Source organism: Mesocricetus auratus, unplaced genomic scaffold (assembly GCF_017639785.1).
Source record: "Mesocricetus auratus isolate SY011 unplaced genomic scaffold, BCM_Maur_2.0 Super-Scaffold_100676, whole genome shotgun sequence".
Lineage (NCBI taxonomy): Eukaryota > Metazoa > Chordata > Mammalia > Rodentia > Cricetidae > Mesocricetus > Mesocricetus auratus.
Window position 1 is genome coordinate 185,430,424 of NW_024429266.1, and position 19,201 is coordinate 185,449,624.

The 19,201-nt window shown below is 46.8% G+C and overlaps 1 protein-coding gene across 1 annotated transcript; it reads right to left on the reverse strand.

Annotated features, from left to right (window-relative positions):
- Positions 1-405: 405 nt before the first annotated feature.
- Positions 406-18,066, reverse strand: Tigar (TP53 induced glycolysis regulatory phosphatase). Its single transcript, XM_040738177.1, has 6 exons — positions 17,925-18,066; positions 12,028-12,065; positions 7,829-7,950; positions 6,306-6,383; positions 4,796-4,906; positions 406-3,650 (listed from the first exon to the last, which is right to left on the reverse strand). The coding sequence occupies exons 1-6, from the start codon at positions 17,954-17,956 to the stop codon at positions 3,231-3,233; spliced, it is 801 nt and encodes a 266-aa protein (XP_040594111.1). The 5' UTR covers positions 17,957-18,066; the 3' UTR covers positions 406-3,230.
- Between the last annotated feature and the right edge of the window lie 1,135 nt (positions 18,067-19,201).

A 19,201-nucleotide genomic window follows, 5' to 3' on the forward strand; every position in this document is an offset into this window, starting at 1 on the left:
GGATACTTTTATGCAATACTTACATGAAACAGAAAGGGTTGCAGGAGTTTGCTATGGCTTTTACGTGTCACATTCCTAAAACTGAGTAAGATAGCAGCTAGCACTGTCATAAAGGATAGATCAAGAGCACTGAACACCGAGTGGGATGGCGAGTAGCTTGGGTTTAGGGGACCATTTGGGTCAGACAGGATCTGCAACACAAGACCCTGCACAGGGATGATACGGCGAGACTTCCTGGGCGGTGTGGAGGTACACGACTGTAATCCCAGCATCGAGGAGGGCGAGACAGAAGCATCGTGAGTTTGAGGCCAATCTGACATACACAGTGAGCCTGTCTCACCACCCCCCAAGACTTCCCTATGACACTGCGCCTATACAACACTGCACAGACCTAAACACCCACGATACACAAAAGGTGCTTTATTTATTCAATAGAAGTTGTTACAATTAAATAGATACATACATTCCCAAATAAATAATGTCCCAAACAACATGGGCAAAAATGAGGAATATAGACAGTTGGGTATTTATGTACATTTGAAAGGTGTCAGAACACTTGCCTCATACACACCGGGAGAAGTTGAAAGAACCAGAGAACTTAATGTGGTGCCCTGTGCTTGGGCTGCACTGGAGAGCTGGCTAAGGGGTCTCTACCCACTAACCCTGGGTTCTTTTTTAAAGGGCAGGGTCCCCCCCTTTGTGTTCTTTTTTCCCCAGTGCTGAGGATGGAAACTGGGGCCACTGCTTGGGCTGCACTGGATAGCTGGCTAAGGGGTCTCTACCCACTAACCCTGGGTTCTTTTTTAAAGGGCAGGGTCCCCCCCCTTTGTGTTCTTTTTTCCCCAGTGCTGAGGATGGAAACTGGGGCCACTGAGTAACATATGACAACTCCAAACCCCTTGGGTTTTTATAACACTCTCCTCTAGCACTCAACTTCATGCCGGGTCCAACACTCTAGAAAACGCAGGCTGTTCTGAGCACAACCAAGGATGGCATGAACACACTTGATTTGCAACACAGATATCAAAGGACATGTCCTTCACTGGACACTCCACACTCCTCCTGTGGCCTGAGATCCACGCAAGCATCAGGATGGTCACTCAAAACTGGCATGTGGAAGCCTTCATTCAGATAGACTTCCTTTAAACACACTACGGTAACTGGGAGGAGGATGTGGAGGTGAACTTTCTACTTTTCCATAAACCTGAAACTGCTAAAAAGAATCTTTGTAACAAATCTATATAGCCGAACAGAGGCACTGGAGAGTTAGGATGCAGCCCAACAAGAATCAAGATGTGTGCTAATTCATCTCTGGTCGCCTGGGGGGTGGATGGGAGCTAAGGAGGATGACCGGTACCCTGGTTTTTGGTTAATACTGAGAAGGCAAAGGTTCTCTGTTTCTTCTCACCTGATTTCAGATCAAAATGACACCTTGATACTGCTTTAAAGTAGTTTATCCATTATGCATTTTTCTGTCAATATTTACAGTTTTTTATTCCTTTTAGCATGTTCAAGATGTAACACCTTATTTTCTAGTTTTAGGGAGGGGAAAATAGAGCCCGGTAAGAGGAGAAATCACGGTTGGGGGACGCATCAGAGACTCGGGTCAGACATGTGTGAAACCGCAGATGAACCCAGCCCAGCACACTTGCTGTCAGAACTGTTATCTGGACGACATGCCTGACACTGGAGTCTTGAGGCCAAAACCAAACAAACAAAAAACAACCTCTCCAGGAGTGGGAACAGAATCAAAACCCATAGTCTTAGGCTTGACTGAAGTCTCTTGTGGCGATTCTTGCCCCAAATGCTAACATGATTTTTGAGCTGGAGCTTTGGCACCAATAGGGCAACTTTCCTGTGGCCTCCTTAATTACTCCTTGAGTTTCTTGGGACAGGGCCACACTCTGGACTCATGGTGTTAGCAACGTTTCTGTTCATGGCACACATGCATTTGGAGTCCCAAATAAACCCTTAGTTTTTAGTTACCAGCATGCAAGTGTTGGCACCAGCTCCGCACAGTGTCCAGACAGGTTGTGGCAAGCCTTGACCTGTGCATTCCTTTGCAGGTGAACTTTACTGTTTTCCTAGGCGTCTTACGCTTGGTGCCTACTGTTCAATAAGCTCTCAATCCCACTAGCTGCTTCCAGCGCCTCCACAGCATGGTTCAGGGTTACAATTACATTTCCCCCACCCAATTCCTCTCCCTGATACTGTGACTTGTGCCTCGAAGTCTCAGCAGTTAATCATTTTCTCAGATAAGGATTCCTAAGGGGCAATCAAAATCCCTTTCCTATAGCGCCATCTGGGGGAAAGAAAGCCACTTATCTGTTCCTTCTGGAGGCCATTTTTCAGCATCTTTTCTGGATGCCAGTCTGGGTTTACTTTAGATCATCCCTCAGCTAGAAAGGCTGCACATGCAGGGCGGATACGAAGCAAGGAATAATTTATTGATTTTCCCCCTGGTTTGCCTTCTGCCCAGGGGCTTCCTGGGCCTGTGCCAGTGCCCGCAGAGGCCAGAAGGGGGCATTGGTTCCCTGGTGCTGCAGTTAAGGCAGTTGTGAGCCACCCAAGATGGGTGATGAGACCTGAACTGGGGTCTTCTGGGAGAGCAGGAAGTACCTACTCTTAACCCTGACTTAGCCCTCCAGTTCTTCATATTTATCTTGAGGCCTTTAGAATTAAAACACAAAACAACCCAATGCTGTATCCTGCGAAAGATGCTTTAGTGTTTTTCCATTTTCCATTACACACATTGATGACAGTAAGAAGTGCCAGTTTAAAGGACTTTGGACTCTGACATAACCATTGCAAATACGCAGTGAATTACACAAACCATTCTTTCTGGCAAGCACTTGATAAAATAGCGAAAAGACACAATTATCTTCAGCAGCCAATACCATCATCTAGACACCAAAAAGGTCCATGAAATGAAGACTGTGGAAGGCGGCTACTAATTCCCTAATGTGCAAATGCTGGATGTCCTGACACGTTAATAGTTAAGAAACATAATGGAACAGAGTGGCAACATTACTGTAGAAAATGGCAAGTCTACTGGGAAAACCAGGTTGATTTGGGGTGGTTCTCCACTGTCATCTGATACAGCCGGGACCCCAGTGGGCTCTGCCACATGAATTCTTAACTGCTTCTAAAATGGCAGGAGCCGAGGACGCGAGTGCAAGAGGCCAAGGCACTCACTCCCTTCAGAGGTTTCTTAATGAAGGACTTTAAACTTAGTGCTTTTCGCTCGCTCCGTTTAGATGTTCCTGGAAGTTCATACAAACACACTGAATTGCCGGTTCCAGCCCTTCCTCACAGTCTACGATAAAGACACTAATCCCAGTATTGGGAGTGACTGACGCGAGTTCTAATTTGCCTAGTGTTGCTGGCAACGAGCATTTGAGGTCACTCAGAAGGTAACCAAAGAGGCTTCTCATGTAAGCTCCGTGGCTCACAACTAAGATGCTGGCTGCTAACCCAGGGGTGCCACCATCAGGATGCAAGTGCAAACGGTTTCCTACAGGGAATACCTCTGCCAAACAGCTCTCCAGACAGTTGCCTGGAGCCCCAGGGAAGACGCTTTCTCTCTGGCCCGTCTCACCCACGATTAGTTGACAAATACAATTAAAGAAACCCTTTGCGCGTGCTTTCACCTGTAAGGAAAGAAGTAAAACAGGAAATAAGTGGTTAATGGTGTCGTTAAAATATAAGCCTGAAACACAACTGATCACTAAAACCCTAAGTTCCTATGGGACCGCAAAAGCATCACTAGTTGCTGAAAACACTAAGGGGAAGGAGGGGGCTGGGGAAATGCCTCAGTGAGCAAAGCGCTTACCACACAGCATGGAGACCAGTGTCAGGGTCCTCTGGCCATCAACCAGATATACTCATAAGAGAAGACATGACCCTCATAGAAAGTGCGTGACTATGGACCACCCTGCTACCTTTGCCAAATTCCAGAAACAGACCTGCGGCTCATCTAGAGTGTAGGCTTAAACAATAGAAGGAGGAATGTGAAAGACAAAGTTAGAATCTGCAGTTAGGTTACCAGGACACAGGATGCCCTACCCATCCCACTGACCTTCGCTCCGCCAGGCTCATCCCAGCTGCAGCACACCCCCATTCCTTCCCCTCCTCCCTTCCCCTATATAAATCCCTTTGGGATGAATAAAGTTGTCACCTTGATCAGACTCTTGTCTTGGTGTCTGTCCTTGTGTCCCATGCCCCCCATCTTTCTCCTAGGTGTCTACCAAACCCACATCGAGTGTCCTGCGGGTCGGGACAGATCAGAACTCTGGGGGTCCAGAGGCAGAGCTTGATTCACCGGCTGCCCCCACTGCCTGTGCCAACACTGCCTATACCTCGTGGTAAGTTTTTCTTTTCTGTTTTTGTTTTTTTGTTTTTTCGAGACAGGGTTTCTCTGTATTGTTTTGGAGGCTGTCCTGGAACTGGCTCGGTAGACCAGGCTGGCCTCGAACTCACAGAGATCCACCTGCCTCTGCCTCCCGAGTGCTGGGATTTAAGGCGTGCGCCACCACCGCCCGGCAGTAAGTTTCTCTTGTATCATCTAAGAGAGTGCTTCTATCACCAGCGACGGCTGCTGGCTCACAGTGGCTGAGACACACAGGGTGACTCAGAAAAGCGGAGAAAGAAAAGCAGCTGTCTTTAAAGCTTACAAACTGCCTGGCTGTCAGTCACAAGCAGCGAGGGTACCAAAACAGTCAGGATTCAGTGACTAGGTCACTGGCAAGTTCATTGATGTTCTAGCAATGTGACAACCTGGATGTGGGCTACATACCTGCTCGAGTGTCTCTCCTCCGGGTGGAGTGAACATGGGACACTCTTCCCCAGCGGCTCTGGCCATGGCCCGCATCTCGCTTAGAGGCTTGCCTTCTACGACCCCATACTTCTGCAATAGTCCAGTTAGATAAAGGTGCTGCTTAGATATAACAGTAAAGACCTGTGGAAATCTGAAACTGTCCAGGAAGGAGCTCAGCTCCCTGCACTTACTTACTATCCGATCTCCTCTTAACTGCTAGTAGGAATGTACTCAGCAGAGACCCCAGAACACACTAGAATGCTCAAACTGGGTGTTCTTTCCAAGCTGCTGTGGGGAGGAACTTCCCGAGGCTATCCCAAGCAGATGGTGGGGCTTTACCAGATAGACAAGGGATTTGCCCAGTTCTGAGGATGGAGAGAAATGCGTGCAGGCAACACGAGGTCCTGCCTACCTGGCAGCATCACCCCAGACTCTGTGCCAGTTCTCGGGCACGGAGAGGGAAGTTCCTTCTGCCAGAACTCGGGATGTGTCCCAAACCACAGAGAGTGTACTCAAGCTGAGAGGGGTGTGTCTTTTAGAATGCTCTCGTCATTCCAGCCAGGATCAGAAGAAACCAGAGCTGAGAGTGATGTTACTGGACTTGGAGATGGTATTGTAGGCCATAGAAAAAATGTTAACGCTCCATGAGACCTGGGTTCGGATCTCTGAGTGGAGATCTCCATGTGCCTTGCCCTAAATTTAAAGCTCAGTTTTAAGAAGACTCATTTCTGGTATACAAACGGGGTGAAAGAAAACCCAAGCACACTCACAGTGAGGGTAGGAGAGGGAGGAAGAACACCTTGCCCTTTCTTTAAACTTCCCCACAGTATACAAGTTTTTACCAGGGTGATCTTGAAACTTATGCCACATAGCTAAATAAGGTGTTCTATGGGTTATGTAGCAGGACATGACAGCTCTCCCTCCCCACCACCCTCTCCTCAGTCCTCCCGCTCTGTGCCGAGAATTAAACCCAGGGTCTCAAACATTCTAGCCAAGCACTCTACCACTGTGCTATTAGCTATTATCTCTAGATCTTGATTTTTTTTTTTGAGATAGGGTCTGTGTAGCTCAGGCTGGCCTCAAGTTAATAATCCTCCTGCCTCCACTTCCCAAGCACTGGGATTACAGATATTATGTGTCAACATGCCTAGCTACACAGATAGGCAAAAATTACAAAAATTAGTTGATCCTAAATTCCCAAGAAAGAGAGCTAGAAAGATTAGTCAGTGGTAAAGAGCACTGGCTCTCTTCCAGAGGACCCAGATTCAATTCCTGGCACCCACATGGCAGCTCACAACTGTCTGTAACTCCAGTCCCAGGAGATCCAACACCCTTTCATGGCCTCCTTGAAAACCAGGCATGCCTGTGGTATACAGACATATATGCAGCTAAAACATACATCCATACATATATATTAAAAATAAGTTCCCGAGAGGACAGTCTGTGCTTTAGCACGGTGAACTCTGTAATAGAAGATCAAAATAGTTACCCTTTCTCGGAGTCTGGGGTCATACTTCACCGCCATGTCTTTGCAAAATTTGCTTTTCTCCAAAATGCCGCATATGGTCTGAAATGCAAAAGACAAATATTTCTTTCCTTTTTCTATTTTTTTAAAATTAAGAATGGGTCATCACCATGAAGTTTCAAAAGCATGTCATTTAGTTTTGTATACATGACTACAGTTTCCTTGTGCAAAAATTGTTTCTCTGGTTGGGGTTGCAGCTCAATATCCAAGCACCTTCCCAGTACACATGACACCTGGGGTTTGTGACTTTTCTTCATGTCTTTCTCTGGTATTTACTGTTATGTACATGGTCCACAGGGCCAACTCAGACTACCACCTGCTTTTATAAAGATTTACGAGAACCCGGCCACATGACCACATACTGATATACTCTGTGCAAAACTGCCCTCATACCATATCAGTATGAACAGACATAAAGAGCTGTCACAGACACTGCAGAGACTGTCAAACCCAGAGTACTTATTATCAAGCTCGTAATAGAAACGATGTGGTAGCCTTCACTATGGTTGTGCGTGCGTGCGTGCGTGCGTGCTAGCGTGCGTGCGTGCGTGCGTGCTAGGCATGCATCTATGCACATCTGTGCTGCATGCTCCTGCAGAACCTGAGATGACCTGGACTGTGCTCCTGGATCACTCTTCACTTTACTTACTTAACAGACAGGTCTCTTGCTAACCCCAGAGTTCACCAGTTCTGATTTATCTAGTTAGCCAGCTTGCTCTGGGGATTTCTCTGTCTCCCAGTTGCTGGGACTGCTAGTGGCTGCTGCACATACCCATCTTCTATTTGGCAAGCACTTTATTCATAGAACTGTCTTCTCACTCCCTACTCGGGTTCTAGCTCTCCACGAAGCTGTCTCTAAATGGCTATTGATTCCTTTAAGCCTCAGTCTCAATCCATTGTCAGTTTTCCAGTTTGCACCCTATTTCTGTTTACTTGTTTTGGGTTCTCTGCTTAGTCTCTCGGTTCATCTTTCACCGAGGCATAAGGCAGCATTTGAAGCTCTATGTCTGATGATGGATGTGGTAACCAGGCTTGATCCTGGTCACCTGGGAGGCCGAGGCAGGGGAATAACCCAACGTATGCTAACTCCTGAGGCTGACTGTGCTGTGCTATTTTGCTTGGTTTTTGTTCGTTTTCTTCTTTATGTCTAACTGTTTTTGATGGACATGAGACACCAGAGATCACTTAAGACCTTCCCTCTCCCCTCCATATGCCTTGTGGTTTTGGCTTTAGTATTTCACTCATTTTGTGTGAGTATGTGTGGGCATGTGAGCACTATGGCATGCATGTGGAGGTCAGAGACAACTTGAAAGAGCCAATTTGTTCTTTCCATCATGTGGGCCCCAGGGATTGAGCCTGAGTCATCAGGCCTGGCTGCAAGCACCTTTACCCACTGAGCTATCTCACTAAGCTTTGGAAGCGGGATTTTCAAACTCACTGTTGTTAAGCTTCTGACCTATCAGCCCAGACACTTAGCCTGAACTCACCTGCTTAGTCCTGGTGAGATCACTGGAGAAAGCGTGCGTAAACTTCACATTGTTCAGAAAGCGACCAGCGGCAGCTGCTTGCTTAAAGCCAGTCTCGGAAAGGGGCTCGTCTACTCCTTGCCCTGTGGTGGGACAGAACCATTCAAAGATGTATCTAGGTGAAAGCTGATTCTAAACATTATGACATAGAGCAGTAACGATGAAAACTCGATTCAGTTGTAGATGAGACCAAGGCTGCTGGTCTCATGGAAATTCCATCGTTCTGAGCCATCTGACTCCTCCCTCTTTTCCGCCTGTCCATTTATCCACTGCATGTGCTGCACCCACAGGCTGTGCTCCTGCAGGCTGCACCAGGATGCAGTGTCACGCTCTACTGTCTAAAGGGTCAGCACAGATATCACTTCTCTTCCTCACCTTCTCTTTCTATTTCATGGGGGGGTAGGGGTGTAAAACTAGACTTGATGCCTCACACCTACAACCTCAGCACTTGTGAGGCTGAGGCAGGAGGATTGCAATGAATAAGAGGTCTTCCTGGACTACTTAATAAGCTGCAGGACAGCATGGACTACAGAGTAGCATTGTCTCAAAAAAAAAAAAAAAAAAACAAGTTAAACTACATTAAAATCCTCTGAAGCCAGGGGAAAGCAGAGCATACGGTAAATGAGCATCCTACAAGGAAGGAACTAAACTGCAGTGTTGTTCACTGCTGGCCTCCAGGAGGTGAAGCAAGCCTGACAGCCTCTGAGCTAAACCTGTGAGGAGAGAAGATAGAGGCATTACGTTATCAGCACATGCTGGTGGGCAGGGGAAGGGGGCTGCTATGTGGAACAGAGGGCTGGAAAACCAAACAGACCCTGGGAGGAGGCTAATGGAGTCTCACATCAGGAGAAAAATTAAACACAAATCCCCTTAAATCACTCTCAATATGGGGTAATAAGTTCTCATTCATTTACAGCAAACAAAAGATTCAACATGCACTCCATGTGCGCATATGTGTGCCATGTGCTTGTACACACACACACACACACACACACACACACAAGTGCACGCACACACGCACACTTGCACCTCATGGATGAGAGCCAGGAGGAGCAACATCCACGGGATTTAGAATCCCTAAGACTTTAGTATTAAATCAGCAGTAGAGACTAGAAGTAAGACAGATTCAGAATAATCTGCAAAAATAATGTGGCAGCCTTCTAAAGAATCTTTTTCTCTCTCTCTCTAATGAAAGAACTGATAAGGAAAATCCCTCCCTGGGCGGCAATCTGGCAGGAGTGGGTGTGAGGATCTCAAACACAGAGCTGAAGACATTATTCCAAGGGCAGCACAGGCACTGGGAGGAACTGGACCATTTCATAGATGTGTTGTATATACAAAGGAAAAGAACGCTCAACGTGTGTCTCCCAGTTTAAGCTACTGTAACAAAGCACCTCGGGAAAAGGCGGCTTATAAACCGAAGATATCTATCTCTCACTGCTGGGTTCTTTCTGGCGAGGTCCTCTGCCAGGGTACACAGTAGGGAAAGTCCAAATTGCAGAAAGAACAAGAGAACTCTCTGGGGTTGTTTCCCTGAAGAGGGGTGACACCTCTCATTTGTGAGGATGTCCCTTGTGACCTAATCACCTCCCAAAGACACTGGGGGAGAATTCCAACACAGGGATTTGGAGGGGCACAAGCATTAGTCTACAGCATACACCTGACTGGAATTCCAGAGGATCATTAGAAAAAGCATTAGTCTACAGCATACACCTGACTGGAGTTCCAGAGGATCATTAGAAAAAGTGGGGGGGGTGAAGAGACAGTGACAGATTGCTTTCTGAAACTGAGGGGAGGCGCGAATCTAGAGATAAGGAAAACACGATGTGCATGAAGTAGGATACATTAAAAAAGGGATACTCCCTGGCTGGAGAGATTACCCAGCGGTTAGGAGCACTGGCTGCTGACCAAGAGCTGCCTGCTTTACAGGCCGGCTTCTGGCCTTCGGGGGCATTGAATGTGGTATACATGCATGCATGCAGGCAAATCACATGCATAAGCGTATAACTAAAAACAAATCTTTGAAAAATCCTCCTAGACGCACGGAGGGAAAATGAGGGGCGCTAGAATCAACGTGAAGATTTACAGAGCAGCTGGAGGGACAGCTTGCCCAGGTGAGATGATGTGTTGGCTACTCACCTCAGCGCTCTGACAAAATACCTCACGAGAGCAACTTGAGGGAGGGAGGGCGGGGCTGGAGAGACAGCTGAGCAGTAAAGAGCACTTGTCGCTCTTGCGGGCAACCATTTGTAACTACAGTTCCAGAGAAACCAACGCCCTCTCTCGTGGTCTCCAAGTGCAGTGCACACGCAAGGTTCACAGACTTATATGCAGGCAAGCCACTCACACATATAAAACAATAAAGGGGCTCAAAGTTCAAGAGGATAGTCCATAAGGACAGGGGAGCCACGCGGAAGGACTGAGGAAGCACTGCTCCCCTCACTGCGGGACATGGAATGGAGCTGCCCCCTTTCGGGATGGGTCTTCCCAACCAGATAATCCCTTTCAGGCAACCTCGGGTTTCCCAATGGCCAGTTCCATGATTCTAGATCCTGCCAAAATGATAATCCATAATAACGTTCACAACTGATGGGAAACCTCCTTTACCAACTGTGCTGTTGCTCCAGGACTGGGAATGAGACCAGGGTTGCAGCCGCCAGCCTAAGAGCCTTGCTCCTGAGCTCCAAGCTCAGCTCAACAAGACAAAGCAGAAAGGGAGTAACATCCTGTGGGAAATGTCAGTTCAAGTGTGCGCTGACAGAGACCATCTTTCCATGAGCCACCTCCACACACTACAGGGTCTCCCAGAGAATGTGTCTCACCGTGAAGGGCTGACATGCAAAAGGATTGAGCACCAAAGAAACACACATGTAACTGGAAACAAACAAATACAATAACGTTTAAAAAATGTTGAAACCCTAACTCCCAAAGTGATGGTGGCAGGATGCGAGGGTGGCCCTGTGATATGGTCCCAGTGACTTTGTGAGAAGAGACGAGTTTCTACTCTCCCTCCACTGGACGACACCCTCAGAGAACCACAGGCTGCCAAGTGGGAGGCGACTGCTCCAGACAAGACCGAGGCACTGTCTTAGTTAGGTTTCCACTGCTGTGATAAACCCACTGGCCAAAAGTAACTTGGGGAGGGAAGGGTTAATTTCATCTTCTAGCCCCAGGTTATATACAGTCCATCCCCCAGGAAAGCGAGAGCAGGAACTCAAAGCAGAAACTGAAGCAGAGACCAAAAAAAAAAATGCTGCTTCCTGGCAGTGGGCACACACTGCACTCAGAAGCAAAGGCATGCTTGTCCCCAGAAAGGGATAGATAATTCAGGCGGGCACACACTGCACTTAGGTGTTTAGGCACACAACTAGTTTGTCCCCAGAAAGGGATAGATAATTGAGGTGGGCACACACTGCACTTAGGTGTTTAGGAACACAACTAGTTTGTCCCCAGAAAAGGAGCCAGACACACTGAGAAGGAAAACCAACTTCTACACAGCCCAGAAGAAGTTCCTACCCCAAAACTAAAACCAAAAGATTTTAGAATCAACCAAGATGTTCCTAAAAAGGCCAGACACACAGATTTTAGCACAGAATACAAGAGGCCAGCACATAATAAGAGGACACGGACTGCCTCAGAACATAGTGAACTTCACTGTTAGTACAGAAATCAGTTAACTGTTTAGAAAAGTGTTAATACTAATCTGTAAATGTCATGCTTCCTAATATGAAATCATTTTTATAGCCTAAATCAGTCATGAACTCTTTATGTAGTTCAGATACTGGCCTCAAACACACAGAGATCCTCTTCCTTCAGGCAGCTAGATGCTGAGATTACTGGCATGCATCACCTGGCTTTAAGCATGTTAAATCTCAACTGTAGTATTTCAAGATCGTAAGAACCCAACATGACTTTTCAATCTGCAGAGACTAGTAGAGAATCCCTGCATACCATATCCACTCCAGAGACTTTTGTTCCTCTTGATGACCTACTGTTTTGGTCAAAGTCTGTGGTTACCATGGTACCCTCATCCCCTAATCCCACTCCAATTTAACCCTATTGCAGTGGCTCCCTCCCGGCCCTCCCCTACCAAGCCTGATTAGCCCACACATCCCATTAACGATGAGACAGAGCTATGGCAACAATCTGATTAGACTAACCTTGAATGATTTTCTCCTTATTAAATCTTGTTTCGCCACTAAAATAAAGAGAAAATACCATTACCAACTTATTTTTGAAAAGAGGAAAAACAACAAATTTTATAATGACATTCATAACGAATTTTAAACTTGCAAATTGAAATATTTTCTTTCCAATCATCTATCCCAACTCATGAATTCCAAGTGAAGCCATCCCTTAAAGCAAATGAATATGGATGAGGAAACCAATTTTAATGAACTGCTGAAGGAAAACAGCTTTAAGAGGCATCCTTCTTAAACAGAAGTATATTGACTGGTCAAGACTACTTAAGACGACAGCAGGACTGCCACCTGGATGCCAGACTGTGGGTTGCTGCCCTGAAGGAGTACATGATTGGGTGTGAAAATGGGTAGAGAAAGAAATTCCAGGATGCTTGGCACCCACCCAGAATTGACAGGTTCTAGAGCTGAGGCAGTCACACCACGAGACAACTATAGGTATCATGTCTATGGGCATGCACCCGACTAAGGTGTGGCAACACTTTTAGGAATTAAGAAATCAAAACAATCCCGATCTGAAAGCAACAGAAGACCAACAGGACTGGACCCATTTTCAGGAACTATAGGGCAAACTGGGGCTGGGAGAGGGAGATGAGAGGGAGCCACGAGGGCCTACATGGCAAGAAAGACTTACAATAAAAGCCCCCAGGTGAGGCTGGCAAAGCAATTACCACACACGCATAAGAACCGAGTTGGGATCCTTGCACTATGGAAAACACTGGACACACGAATCTGTGGGGCTTGCAGGTCAAGTCAGTAAGACACTGTATGCGCCTCTAATAAGTCACATGTTTAATGGCGGCATCAGACTTCCTCCTACAGTTATGGAGTTTATGAAAGGGGGGAGAGGAGAGATGAAGAGGGGAGAGGAAGGAGTATAAAGGCTGTAGCTCAGTGGTAGAGCACTTGCTTACCATGCAAGGCCTCAGATTCAATACCCAGAACTGCAAAATTAACTAAGTAACTAAAATATAAATAAGAATCAGTGTGGTCTCATGGGTAGAAGAATAAGAACAAGAAGAACTGTTTTGGTTCTTAAACATTTAGATATAAAAAATGCATGATTACCTAAATGAAATTACTGTGTGCAGAACTATTTTGGTCTTGGTTTTGCCACCACTGATGGACTACTATTAATAAAGGAGTTCCTAGAGTCCGAATTCTTGCAGCACCTTCAGAAATGGCCACCGAAATGGACGTTAGCCTCTGACACGCTGGCTTGTCAGAAGCACAAAGGCAGGCTCGGCATGCTGTTGCTCCTAATCAAGAAAAAGGAACCGTGGCCCGGGTTCATTAGCTCTCTGACTAATAATCCTGAGATCAAGAAAATCTGCCTCCTGAAGATTCCTGCCTTTAATTCCAGCACTTTAGGGGGACATGAAAAGAAGGCTGCTTGAGTTCAAGACCAGCCTGGGCTACATATTGAGTTCCAGGCTATCTCAGGCAACGAAGCAAGACTCGCAAAGAACCAAAAGCTGGGTTCGGGGACATAAGCCTGTAAGTGGAGGGTCAGGAGTTTGAGGTCATCTGAGGCTAGCCTGGGCTACAGAAGACCTGTCTCAAAAAACTAAAGAAATAAAACAGACTACTGTCATATAGAACCATCACCCTCCCGATTACTCCCAGGAAGAGTCAAAGACACACCCTCACTGTGTAAATCTTAAAACAAGGATGGGGGGGACGGCTCAGACAATAAGTAACCTGCTCCCCACACAAACATGAACATCTGAGCTCCACACCTGAGGTAAACACTGGGTGGGTCCATGATCCTAGCATCGGGGAGCTGGAGACAGCAGGATCCCTGGGGCTCCCTGGCCAGCTAGTCTAGCACAGTCAGAAAGCTCCAGGATCAACAAAAAACCCTGTCTCCAAAAATTTGGTGGAGGGGCCAGAGAAGTGGCTCAGTGGTTAAGAGCACCGGCTGCTTTTCCAGGGGACCCACAGTGACTCATAATCACCTGTAACTCCAGCTCTAGGGGATCCACTGCCCTCTCCTGACCTCTGTGGGGACTGCATTCACATGGTACACAAAAATTCAGACAGGAAAAACACCCATAGTCATAAAATAAAAATAAGTAAATCCTTGGTTTTTTTTTTAAAGGTGTAGATTAATACACACAAGGGGGGGCAGAGACAGGCAGACAGACAGAGAGAGAGGGACAGAGATGTGCTAATTCTGCCACTCCAAAATTTTGCAGGTGGTACCAAAAGCCTGAGATCCTCCTCCAGTGAGTGACAGCGGCCATTCTTTTGAACACTCACTGAAAAGAATTCCAGTGACTCGATGGTTTTGCAAAGGCACTGCCTCTCATCTAGAGATTTTATTTATTCAGGAAAAGGAAAAACAATAGACGTGATACAGTGAACCACTTCCCGTAGCTGTGGATTGATCAAGATCTCTGCTGGGGCTAGAGAGAGATGCTCAGGGCTAAGAGCGCTTGCTTCGAGTAAGCAGAAAGAACTGAGTTTAGACCCTGGCACTCACATAAATGGCACGGTTCGTGCCTGTAACCTCAGTGCTGGAGGTCGGGGCTTGCTGGCCGCCAGCTGAGCTCAGGGCTCAGTTACTGAAGTCTTTTCTAGTATCCCCACCTCCAAGTGTGCATATGCCCGACACACACAGAAACAACTGGTCCCTTTTAGCCTCTGGCAGGCAGTTTTGTACTCAAGCCACTTTATAAATATTCAAAGACCAGGTATCCCAAAATAGAACTGTTTCCCCAAAACCTGTGTAAATATTTAGGATGACAGCTAGCATGAAAGGGTTTCTATAAATCCTCAAGGCAGGCATTTAAAGTTAGTTTAGGGGTGACCAAGGCTAAGCAAGCCCTCTGCTAGGGATCCGCTTCCCTGAACCAGACTTGGGCTTGTGACAGAGAGAAGGCGGAGGCTTCAGAAAGGTCACAGAGATGTATTTGGAAGGAGTCAAGGATATAGCACTCATTTTCAAATCCTGCAGGGTGATCCATTTCCAGAACACAACACCCGGCCCCACAAGAGTCTAGACACTTATGCCAAGAACTGTAGTCTCATGACCAGCCATTTATAGGCTCTGTGGGCAGAAGGGGGAGGGTGCTGCACGGGATGTGGCGGACTGTATCACTTGCTCTTGTCTAAAGGTGAGTTCCTTAGCTCAGGTTTGCACACTTAATCCCTTACTAGATCCTTATAAAGGATTCCGAGTCAACAGACGGCTGCCGGCCGGCCACAACAGAGAAGCCAATCATCGTGGGAAACTAGCACACCTTCGGGGTTTTTCAAAACACATTTACTCCCGAGTGTATGGAAAGGTAAATTACAGCCTCGACTGATGTCACCTGATGCTCAGTCATGAATGGATCCTAATGCCCTTTTATCAGTTAATTCATTTGCAAATACAGAATTCAAAGGCTAGCTTGAGAGGAAAAAAATACAAGAAGTAAATTAAATTTAGTTTGCAAAACAAAACAAAAAAAAACGGCGTAAGAGCTGGCTACAAATGGTTTTGCACGTGACTTGACACACTATTGAACAGAATCAAGGAAGGCCTCTGAGGTTTTGTGTAGGAACACTGACACCAGCCTCCTTGTGTTGGATTTACAACACTGTAACTTTCATGAGAAATTATAGGTCAATACCAAAGAGAGATTTGAAGTTTGGAACCCAGGATGTTCTAATCCAAAAACGACACACCTCCATGTCAAAATATGAAGAAATCGGAGCTGGAGAGATGACTCATGGCCTAAGAGCACCCACATGGCGATTAACAACTGTCCATAGTTCCAGCTCCAGGGGATCTGACACCGTTTTCTGACCTCTATGGACACACACACTATAGACATAACATTAAGACAAAACACCTATACACATAAAATAAATTAAGCAAAAGATTTTAAAACATAATGAATTAAGATAAACACATAAGGTTTCAAGAAGATTTGGTTTGACACAGGAAATTGCTTTACATTTCTCTTGCATTATAATACAGTTCAATATAGTTAGGCAACTCTTCCATGAGTCACTATTTAAGTACAGTGGCTACAAGTCAAATTTGAAAGCTTGTCTGTTCTTGAACCTCAAGGCTTCTAGGTGTCTCAAATACATCAGAAAGAGGACAGCTGGGATGGCCATGACAGGAAAGCAGCTAATCATAACCCTGTCTATTTCAACACACCCATCTTCCCATGACTTAAGGAGAATTTTTTTGGGGGATACAGGATCTCACTATGTGCCTCTGGCTGGTCTGGCACTGCTATGTAGATCAGGCTGGCCTTGAACTCCTCTGCCTCCTGACTGCTGGGATTACAAGCACATATCACCACAACAGTCGAATAAAACTACTCTTACAACCCCTTAAAATTATATCAGGGGGATAAAGGGTAGTGCAAAGCTGGTGCTGTTCAAATGACGGCCAAACACGGTGCTTTAATGTAACTGAGAGGCAGAGGGGGTTAATTTGTTCTGGTTCAAATCTTGCCTAGCCAACTAACCACGTTACTTTCATCAAATTACTTGGACTGGGATTCCCCTTACTCACCTCTGAATCAGATTCACAAAATAAGAAACTCCCACCGGGCGTTGGTGGTGCACGCCTTTAATCCCAGCACCCGGGAGGCAGAGGCAGGCGGATCTCTGTGAATTCAAGACCAGCCTGGTCTACTGAGCGAGTTCCAGGACAGGCTACAAAATACCTGTCTCAAAAAACAAGAGGGAAATGTGGACTCAAGTTCCTCCACGGCCCTGAACAAAGCTATTTTACCTTAAGAAAGTTAAGAACCCTCCCCAGAACACACAGAGGGTGAAGCAGATTTCTAATTTGGTCATTAAAATCAGTGAACCCTAAAGGCCCAGTTCTCATGATGCCCGAGATCATTTTCCTATGAAGGAGTAACTGGACAGAGAAGACACCATTGAAGAAGAGAAAGGCCTATGACAAGACTCAAATGCTGTCTGCGCTCCTATGAGCCCTATGAGGGCAAAAGGGTACCCCAGTCCCTTGACAAATTCAGAGCTCTCCCAAAAGGCAGTTCTAATAAACCTGGCCTACACAGGTGAGAACCAACTAACTGCCTTTTAGCTGAGTTTTGCTTATAGAAGAGCAAGTTATTAATTCTCAGGTATATTTCTTCCTCTCTGCTGCCACGCGCTCCATCTTCTCCATTTAATTCTCGCGGTTACCCAGCGAGATTAGAAAGACTGCAGCCCACCAATCTGTTTATCCCGACACAGGTCAGAAAGATTAAATCTGTCCTCAGCTGCCTAGGCTATATGAGGCTGCCGAGTCGCAATCCCAACATCTCTTCGCCTTGAAAATCCCCCCCCCCGTTATTCACCCCGAATGCTCGTCCCATCTTCATGCGGCAAACACGTGCTAAGGAGGAAAACAATAGGTGATCTAAAGTCAGATTCTGCTCCTTGTAATCTGTAGAAAAAAAAAAAAAAGACTGAGACTGAGGCCCTCTCTTCTTTCTCAGAACTGTAACCTTTGAAGTGAAGTAAATTCCTAAAGTGGATCCCCGCTGCGAGGAGAAACGGGTGGGGGTGAGGGAAAAGACAACCAGAGTTGGAAAGACGAGGCGTGGTCCAGCAATTCCGCAAACTCTGGGATCTGCTAGGAGAAAGGTCATGCTGAGAAGTCCGGGTCGTGTCTTCCTTCACTCAGTGACTGGGAACCTTGATCATGTGCTTCTCCACACTTGCTTCCTGAGGACATTTAAAGACCTGCCTTCCTCACTCAGGGTGGTGCGGTAAATAGAAGGGAAGTAGACCCGAGAGGGCGCAGAGGAGAAGTACATAGGAAGCCCACCCTCCTGGGCTTGATGCACGCAGGCACCAAAGGAGACCCAGGCCAGGAAGCTCCCGGAGATTGCGATACTCACTGGCGGATAACGGTCAGGGCGAAGCGAGGCATCTCGGCAGGGGCCCCAAGACGCAGGAGCCACCACCCAGCTCTGCTGCACTGCTCAGCGCCGGCACTGCGGGGCCACCTTGCCTGCACTACTTCCGCCTGCGCTGCGAACCGGCTCCGTAGCCATTGGTCGAAGTGGCCGCTAACGTCATCACAAGGCTACCAATAAGAGCGGAGATTGGGACCCGGAGCGACCCCGCCCAGGCCACTGGGCGCTTGCGCCCCGGCGCGCCGGCCTGTGATTGGCGCCTGGCAGGTGCCGGGGGCCCCGCCCTAGGATAACGTGCTGCCAGACCTACCAGCTCTAGACCGCTGCCTGCGCCAGGGGCAGGCAGATAAGGACTGCTTTGATTTTTTTTCTTCTACAACTGATTTGAGGAAGGCGTGTAAGGTGTGTAGGATTTCTAGCATGCCAATGACTCTCTCACAGTGTAGAGCCAGGGGTTGTATCCTGTGGAGTTTAGCTGTTATCCTCTACCTGACAAGTAAGGTCAAGCTAGGTATGTAGATCTAGACCAACCCAGCAACCCGGTTGTGCTCTCAACTTCTTAACCAAAAATTTTAGTGAGGCCCCTTTCTTGCCTTCTGCTTTGTTGGGTCTGATCTTACCAAGCCAGTTAATCTGCTAATGCTGCTACTGTAAGTCACTATTACATCTTGCTAATATCTGTTGTAATAAAAGTTGAATTCAACCACTGCTACCGTAGTCTCTACTGTAATAAATGTGGACTCTATCGCAATGGCCTAGAATAAAGTCCTTTCCTTACAAACAAATGCAGCTACATAGGTACTGTATAAAAACCTTCAAGAGTGGCTGGAGACATGAATCAGCGAGTTAGGAGCACTGATTGCTCCGCTAGAGAATTCGGTTCGATTCTCAGTACCCACATGGAGGCTTATCAAGCATTTGCCACTACAGTTCTATGGGATCTGGCGCCCTCTTCTGGCCCCTGCTTATGTTATGCACAGATATGCATGCAAACAAAACACCTCTACACATTGCCTGAGCTCTTGTCCTCAGCCAAGCGATAGGAAAATGGGAAAGACGTGACCGGAGTTGAGGGTTATCGTCTGTGCCCAAAAAAGCCAGGTTTGGCCACCTATCCTTCATACGCCAAATGAAAGAGCCAAATAAGTATCAAAAGGCAGAAAAGGGAGGTATTCAGTGCAGTCACCCCTCCCAGTCCATCTGTGGTATCCTAAAATTTCACTGTAAATGGAAGTTAAGATAAATACAACCAAGCCGTC

Coding starts and splice junctions, on each gene's coding strand:
- Tigar (XM_040738177.1), bottom strand. CDS start 17,956: ATGCCTCGCTTCGCCCTGACCGTTATCCGCCA. Junction 7,951..12,027: donor TAAGGAGAAAATCATTCAAG/GTTAGTCTAATC, acceptor GTCCCACCACAG/GGCAAGGAGTAGACGAGCCC. Junction 3,651..4,795: donor GAGGAGAGACACTCGAGCAG/GTATGTAGCCCA, acceptor CTTTCCTTACAG/GTGAAAGCACGCGCAAAGGG.